The sequence below is a fragment of the Scophthalmus maximus genome, chromosome 22 (assembly GCF_022379125.1).
Source record: "Scophthalmus maximus strain ysfricsl-2021 chromosome 22, ASM2237912v1, whole genome shotgun sequence".
In the NCBI taxonomy this organism is placed as follows: Eukaryota; Metazoa; Chordata; class Actinopteri; order Pleuronectiformes; family Scophthalmidae; genus Scophthalmus; species Scophthalmus maximus.
This window is the reverse complement of record NC_061536.1, coordinates 6,019,277-6,027,500: the sequence shown is the minus strand read 5'-3', so window position 1 is coordinate 6,027,500 and position 8,224 is coordinate 6,019,277. Positions and strand designations below refer to the sequence as shown.

The following is an 8,224-nucleotide window of genomic DNA, read 5'->3' as shown; positions in this document are numbered from 1 at the left end:
AATCACGCTGCTCTTTTCTGTTGGTCCGGGTTGTGTGAAGTCTGGAGCTGTTGTTGTATTTGTGCTGTTTTTATTCCTCCCGGCGTCAATTAGCTACAATATTAGAGGAAACAGGAAAAAGATAAACACGATTTTGCATTAAGCTACAAATGCAACTGTGGGGTTGTGACGATGTTAAAAGTAATTGGAGCTTCTCTTGGGGGCATTGACACTTCTTTTTCTTTTTTTTCTTTCAGGAAATTCAGCATATGCTAATTAGACCAAAGCAATGTCCCATACAGAATGTTTTGGATTCATTAAAACCACATGCAAATGGTTGTCTTTTGTCAGATTGAACTCTCTCCTAATTATCTTGGAAATGTTTACCCCTCTTCACAGGCACACAGCACATGAATGCTTGATTGACATGGCAGTGGCTCCGAAGTTTCATCAATTACCCTGGCAAGGTTGGGATTTCTGCCTCTCGATTCACAGCAGGTCCTTGTCTTTCTGAACGCAGAAATGCTAAACCCTTTTCTCCATCTCTGCTGCTGTAACCTATGAATTTTAAATTTGCTATATACACAAGATGGACAGGGAGTTAACGCTATCAAAATTGCTGTGGAGCCGAGGGCTGCATTCAATTCAGTTTTGTCGGTCAGTGGTTTAATCACTGTGAACCAAACTGAGATCTATTTTAACAGTGGATTGATTCAACTCTTCACCTGACACCATCATCAGACCAAAATATGAATTGTCATAAAGGTAAAAAGGAAAGAAATTATTGGCATGTCTGTTTTTTACGATATGCTTGAAATGGCAAAAAAAAACATTGCCTACAGGATTCGAAAATAAAGCTGAGGAATAAATGTACCTTGCCAAGCTTCTATACTGTGTAAAATGATTGAACGGTATTAGCTAAGAATATACGCTGAATTCTACTCTACGAACAAAGGGCAAATATGCAATTGACATTGCAAAAAAAAAATCATTCTTACGTCAGTTTTGTCACTGAAGGCAACAGCTCCTACTACAAATTGTGTGAGGCTAAAAAGAAAGCATTCCCTCTACAAGAAATGAAGCATTAATAAACATGGAGCTGTAGAGAGATGTGGTCTCTATTTATAGAACAAAGAGCAAATAGCAGCATCCGCTCTGCAAAATGTATCGACAGGATTGAGGAGAGTCGGACTGCGATAACAGAGACGTTAACCCCCATATTCCTGAAGGACATTCATGTGTGCAGGACGCTCATTTGGCTGGTTGGTCGGGTTGTTGGTCTGCTCATCCAGCCGGCCTGCAGATCGCAGACAGATGTTCCACCAGCCAACGCCTGCAGCGCCACAGGCACTCGTGTGCTCCAGAAAAACCCGGAGACCAGCTGCTGCTACCTGGTGTCCCACCCGCCTGCCGATCTGCCATACTGGGCATGCTCCAGTGGCCATCACGTGACCCTTCCGATTGGGTGATGAGAGGATGTGCCGTCAGTCATAGCGGATGACGGAGTGTGGGCAGAGCTGGAGCGGCGCGACTTCATAGGGTCAGCTCGTCCGGGTTTGCCCCTTGCGTTTCTGACAGGCTGAATTTACGCACATGCCAGATTGTTTTGAACGATGAATCGAATGAGGTGGCTATAGGAGAGCGTCAGAGGGATATGCATACTCTGATTAAGTTCATCTACAGTGCCAGGAGTCATATCCAACCCAGAGCCGAACAGAAACAAACAAAGAATAAAGAAACTGCTTTTGGAAACTGCCAGCATCAAAACACACGTAAACTACAACATGGCACTCTGCTGAGGGAACCATCTGAAGTGACATCAAACGCTATGAAGCAGCATCTACATCTCTTTCAGCCTCGTTTTTCCCTCCAGTTTTGTTCCCCCGAATAAATAAATAGTCAGCCTTCCGAACAAACAGAAACACACGTCCCTCTCTGCAGTCCCTGTTATTACCGAACACGAAGAAAACTTTCCAAAGGGGATTCAAAGACACTCAAGATTAAAGATTTATTTGTTCTTTTGAAGTTTTTGTCTCACTTCTTCGCCAAATGCAGCGTGATGGGGGTGGGTTTTTTCGCAGCGCGGTTGGTACTGACCCAGAACTGCCACAGAGAGGTTGCTGGCCTGGCGGCCGGGCGCTTGTCTCAGCACCCCTAATGAGGAACAGCTCAGCAATGGAATTGCTTCCCTGTAACCTCAAAGGACAGACAGTTTACTCGCTTGTATTCAGACTGTTATTCATGTCGTATTGTGATGTGGAGGAGAAACAGAGAAAGGATTAGGAGGAAGCGGCCTTATTAGATTGTTACATCTGGGTGGTTTTGTTTTATAGCATCTGTTTATGGTCTGGTGCACTGCAAGTCTAGTTTCTTTCCAACCCACACACAGGGAAGCTCTTTTGTTGAACATGTTGATTGATTTTGATGGAGAGATGGTGCAGTTATTGTCTTGTGCATCTGGTGTCTTTGCAGTCTCTTCTTCTTTCGATATGCATCAGTGAGTGCGAGAATACTTCTCACCTTTTTCCTCATATGTGGCTGCACTTATTCGATTCTACAATCACACGTGTGTTACCATGCGCCAATCCGATGCTTGGGTTTTTCAATTAAGCTTTGAATTCCAACAACAGCTCATTGTTCTTGCTTTTTATTAACTGCTCTATCTCGTAGATTCATCAGGCACATCCCAGTGTGCGGCGCATCAGTGCATCTCTCTCCCCATGTGCTCGAGGGCCAGCAGAGAATCATACTGCCCCCTAGTGCCCTTCGTCATCAGTCTCCACAACAGAACCGATAGTGCAGCTGTCCACCAGTCCAGACAACAACCTTGGTTCTCTGCCAGTGGCTCAATACCAAGTTCTGTCATGGGCAGCGATGGACAACAATAGAGTCTACTGATTGGAGTGGTTCACACTCCTGGCTATGACACTGAACGACCCCTCGCTACTGAACGTCTGTTTTTCCTCTCTCTGTCTCTCTCTCTCTGCGAATTCAGAAATCAGTGGTACTCTTTTTAATATTAAACTCTTCTATTACAGACGAGGAGAAATCAGGGTGATTTATCAGTGTCAGATCTGATAATGAGGCGAAGACCGCCACCAAGGCTTTTGACGGATCCCTGAAAATGACAAAGCATGCCACATTGTTGCAGTAGAGATATTACACTGGACAGCTGCAAATGCTTGTTTGAGCCTAATACTATAAAACTTAAAAGTGTAGATTCATATATATATACCCACATGAAGTGAATATGGGGTTGTAAGGCTTAACAGAAAATATGACAAAACACAGATAATTAAAATTAGAGACATGGCCAACACATATTTTCATCATATCCATAACAACAAAAGCCTGCAACCAGCAACCTATAGTCTGTTTTTAGCCAAAGTATCACTTGGCTTTTCCAGCCCCAAGATGCAATGTGAACTCCAGCAGCCATGGGCTCCTCCAAAGACATCCTAAGTAAGTGCTCCGAATGACAAGACAGACTAAATACCCCCTAACAAACGACACAAGACTGCAGAAAGCGCTTTAACAAAGGCGGTATGTAATGAACCCTGGGTTCCTTCAACCCAATATATCATCTTGAGTGAATTTGCCAACATCACTCCCTTTACCTCCAAGCATGGTAAATGAGAATTTATCCACCCGCTACTTTATCATTCTTTACTTCTTTTTTCTTCACCCCCATGAGGTAGCCACGCCATGCGAGACAGATATTTCCACCAAAGGCAATATCCCCTCGCAGTAATTATATCAGAGCGAGAGAATGGCTCATTAACATATGCTAGGCATGTCAGGAATTTACAAGCACCTTTTGTAGACGCCTCTCGTCGGTGCGCTGCCTCCATCCGTATGGTGTCTCCTTTGAGGATGCAACCCCCTCATTTCCATAGACGTCAATCATGCCGTGCGAGGTTTTTTTAGAAGCATTCTGTGCAAATGCACGGAGCTCTCCGAAATATGGCAATCACGAGGGACAGCTCAGTGATATGGAAGAAGTGTGCCTGCGCGCATTTTGGGGGGGGGGGGGGGGGGGGGGGGGGGGGGGGGGGGACTGTGTGTTTCATGAGACGACAGGATGAAAACAAAGCGATGGGGGCAAAGTTATCTTGATGATGTGCCATTAGTGCAGAGAGGATGGAGTGATTGTGTTTGCGTTTGTGCATTGTGTTTAAGTGGTGTGTGTGTGTGTGTGTGTGTCTGTGCGTGCGTGCGTGTGCATGTGTGTGAATACATGCAGAAAGCTTGACACCAGACACCAGACCAACTAACAGACAAGTCCTGAGGCCACTGAGCTAGTGGCCCTGCTGCTGCTGCTGCTGCTGCTCCACTGCTGCAGGACCCAGCATCTGCTGCCTGCATGACGGCACGTATATATACTGTTGGCCTTTCACCCATTAGTTAGGTCGAAATGGCCTATTGTAATGGCCTATTTATGAGCCACGTTCATGCGCGCCCATTAAAACTATTTTCGAATTGCCATTGTGAGGTCATTATGTAAACTTATGTATCATTTATGGCAAAAAATGTACCCCAGAACAAAAAACAATGTCTGTGCAATCTTAGAACATGGAGCTCTCTTCCAGCGCTGGAGGCAGGAGAGCAAAGTCTGCAGTGATGTAACTGTGCTGAATTTTTCTTGTGAAGTGCTGGATATTTGTAACATGAAACATGAAAACTGAAATGAATGGGCGATATGATGGAATCCAGTGTGATTATTAAGGGCTTAACGGAACTTTTTTTTTGAGGTTTAGATTTTCTAAGCTCATGTGTACTAAAAGAAATCACCCAGGCCCAACCCTGTTGATGAACACAGAATGGTCAAATGTTACAGACCATGCTCAGGGCATTACATGATTTCTGTTTTTGATGTGGCGCAAATGCTTATGATCAAATAGCCTGGTGCCCCAGTGGCCCTGCCTGTCTCTCTTTGTCTGCCTGACCCTCAGGCGTCATCCAGTCAACGCCATGCAGGCCAGGACAGACTGGTGTGGGTTTTAGTTCCACCACAGTGGCTCACCGGGCCACTTCTCTCATCACTGACAGAAAACCTACAACGTGAGAGGGACATTGAGAGAAAAGACATTTTTGTGTTTGAATGAGTCCTGTCTTTTCCCCTCAGCCAATGCCACCGCAATGACTGAAGACCCAGTGTCCACTTCCATCACCAGCCGCTCTCACTATCTTCTCCTTCTTTCTCTTCTGATGTCATCGCCTTTTTCCCTTTAAGTGTACTCTCGCCCACACCACTTGGAAATTGATTGAAACAAAATGTCACAATTATGCCCTGTAGCTCGCCGCTTCAATTATTCATCAATTAGGGACTAGGCTCCTTTTTTCCCTCCTCTGAGCTGATTTTTCATTCAGTTTGCTCGAGATGTATGGCTCCCCTGCTGTTAACCAGTCCAAAGTCATTAGTTTCTGGGTTTGCAATTAAACCTGATGCATTATGCATGAGGCTCTGAGTCAGTAGACATGCAGCAGCGGCTGCAGCAGCTAGTGAGAGAGCTAGCAAGCTCTGGAGGCGTGGATGGGAAATTAATTTGCCAGAAATGAAGTACTCTCTGTCTGTCTGTCTCTCTCTCTCTCTCTCTCACAATCTCATACAATCTTCCCCGTGTCTGGCAGGTCGGAACAGATGCCACTCGCTGTAGATGGAGATAGTGATGCGGGCAGCAATGGAGTCAGTTAGGGCAGCTCGATCAGCAATGACAAGAGAACAGGATCCTACTAAATAAAAATTAAAGTAAAATATGTGTAGTAAATTAAATATTGAAACATTAAACATCAAATATTGCTATCTTTATCATTAAGTGGAATGGTTGAGGCTTCCTTTAAGCCTCGAGTTGAACAACTCTGGGGAAATTCTCAAAAATTACAAACCTGCACTCACCTCAACCAATGTGAAAAAAACAAACAGGTGTAGAAGGTTTTATGTGGATTTATGTAATTCTCTCTTTTTGTGTGGGTTAACACATGGTCATGGTGTGTTTCAGTGTTTGTTTTATTATTAGGAAGTTTTTATGAGTTTTTATGATGAGTTTGATGATTTTATGGTTACATCACATCATAAAGGCATTGTGAATTCAGTCGAGGACTGTATTAAGCATTGAAACAGGGTCCAACTAAATGTGTAAATTACAGTGTTCATTTGCTGCCATCTAGTGATCACAGTCAAATCTCATAGCATCAAAAAACAGTGACTGGAAAATGAAATCACTGCCAGAAATGCATTGTCAAGGTAAGGTTTTAAAATATGAATATTAACAAATGTGTGTCCAGTTTTAATTATTTTTTTAATTGGATGAGATAGAGACTGGGATTATGGATAGTACCTTTTTAACAAACTTGTATTCATCTTGTAGCAACTCCACAGTAGGAGTGTCCGTCTGCATTGAAGCACTTGTACGAACAAAGAGCGGCGTGCGCTGGTATCATCAGTGATCTCCTCATTTTTCTCATGTCCTGCAAGACACATAATCGTGACCAAGCACATTTAGGTAATGAGCCACTACATGTTTTATGCTATTTTTGCACAGTATAGCTGTCACACATACTTTAACAAATATGTATGTATGTATATGTCAAAGAAACATATAGTTTCAATGACAACCGTGGGCAAAATGTTTTCAGGGTCACCCCAAGGCAGACAGTGACGTTTTGTTTCCACATTTTATAGATGTTTTTCGACAACACGACGGCCCCAAATTAGGACATTGTACCTCAACAGGGAACATGGGAAACCTGTTCCCAGCCACATCAACAAACTGTAGTTTCTCCAGGGCGCTAATACCCCGGGTGACATGAAAAGTATTTCAATTCTATATTGCTGACAATCTGAGAAAAATCACAGAGATAGAAAACGACAAAGAAAACGGCTCACTGTGTTTGGGTGGGAAACTGAGGTTCATCGGCCAACACCCACCCCTGGGAGGCTGGTCAGCTGGTTTCTGGCCACGTGGAGCTCGGTCACGTCTTTACACTGGCACAGCTGCTGAGGTAACCGAGACAGCTTGTTGGAAGTCAAGCTTATCTCCGACAGTTTAGTGAGATGACCCAACTCTGCAGGGAGCTCCTCCAGTTTGTTGTCCAGCGCACTGAGACGTCGAAGCTCTCTCAAACTGACAATTATATAACAGAGAAAAACATCATTCTGCACCACTTTGTGCTCTTCATTCAACCTTTTCTCAAAGAGAGAAAGAGATGAAAACAAGTCAACTTTACGGTCATAATCTATTATTGCAGATATGCAGAGGTGTCTTGGGACACCACATGTACCTTTTAGTCTCTGGTGGAAGTCTTTGAATTTGGTCGTGGTTCAGATTGAGCACAACAAGGTTTCGTAAAGCACCTGTAAAATATAAATACGACAATAAGAGGGGTTCATTTTAGCTTTGGGTTATTGGGGCATATCCCCATAAAGTTAATAAAGCAGAAGATTGAGAACCCACCTATCACCTCAGGTGGAACTACTGTGATTTGGTTGCTGAACAGATAGTTTCTTCAAGGAGTCCAGATGGCCCAAAACAGCGGGGACCTCCTTCAAGGCATTATTTCCCAAGTTCAGCTCCACCAGCTTACAGGTATTAGATGAGAAAGGTTATTCATTCATAAACCTGCGTGGTGTGAAGACATCTTAAATTGTTATCTTTGGGAGAAAAAAAGAATTCCAGGAAAGTGGAGACTCACGTGTTGCAGAGAGATCAGCTCGGCGGGCAGGGCGGTGATACAGTTGTTGTTCAGCAGGAGAACCTACAAGTCAGTCTGGGAACACACTCAGGGGCGTCTTTTAGTTTCTTTGAGCCCAAATTCAAGGACGTCGCTTTGCCATATAAAGCTCTAACCACTGACTCAGCCATTAGTTGAGCAAACCAACAAAGTTTTCTCCATGGCAACACGACGCTCTCTGACTGGTCACTAAAGATCTTCTGTTGTGTGGTGGCGACATCTAGTGGTGACAGCTGAGCATCGAGGGGAAAAAAATGCTTAGGATTTTCCAACATCCTGGAAAACGTTCAATTATAGATATAGCGTTTTAGAGACGTAGTTTGTTTTGTCATATCTTTGTAAAAAAGGAAGAAAAATACTTAATGATACAGCGTTACTTTTGCCCCGCCCACCCCTCCCCTCTTTTATCCACAGATAATGGTTGTCAAGCATGTGTAATGTGATGCCTCGTGTAGAGCAAAAACATCACTTCAATATTTCCTAATCAGAAATACCAAAAAACGAGCGGTGACAC

At 43.8% G+C, this 8,224-nt stretch overlaps 1 protein-coding gene across 1 annotated transcript in view; it reads right to left on the bottom strand.

Annotated features, from left to right (window-relative positions):
- Positions 1–8,086, bottom strand: part of lrrc69 (leucine rich repeat containing 69) — a 10,571-nt gene extending 2,485 nt beyond the window's left edge. The window contains 8 exon segments of the mRNA XM_035620809.2: positions 1–93; positions 6,318–6,447; positions 6,908–7,103; positions 7,261–7,333; positions 7,434–7,480; positions 7,482–7,558; positions 7,672–7,736; positions 7,739–8,086. The exon segment at positions 1–93 is cut by the window's left edge and continues 2,485 nt beyond it. Of these exon segments, the coding sequence (XP_035476702.2) occupies positions 6,337–6,447; positions 6,908–7,103; positions 7,261–7,333; positions 7,434–7,480; positions 7,482–7,558; positions 7,672–7,736; positions 7,739–7,985 (816 nt within the window). The 5' untranslated portion in view covers positions 7,986–8,086 and the 3' untranslated portion in view covers positions 1–93; positions 6,318–6,336.
- Between the last annotated feature and the right edge of the window lie 138 nt (positions 8,087–8,224).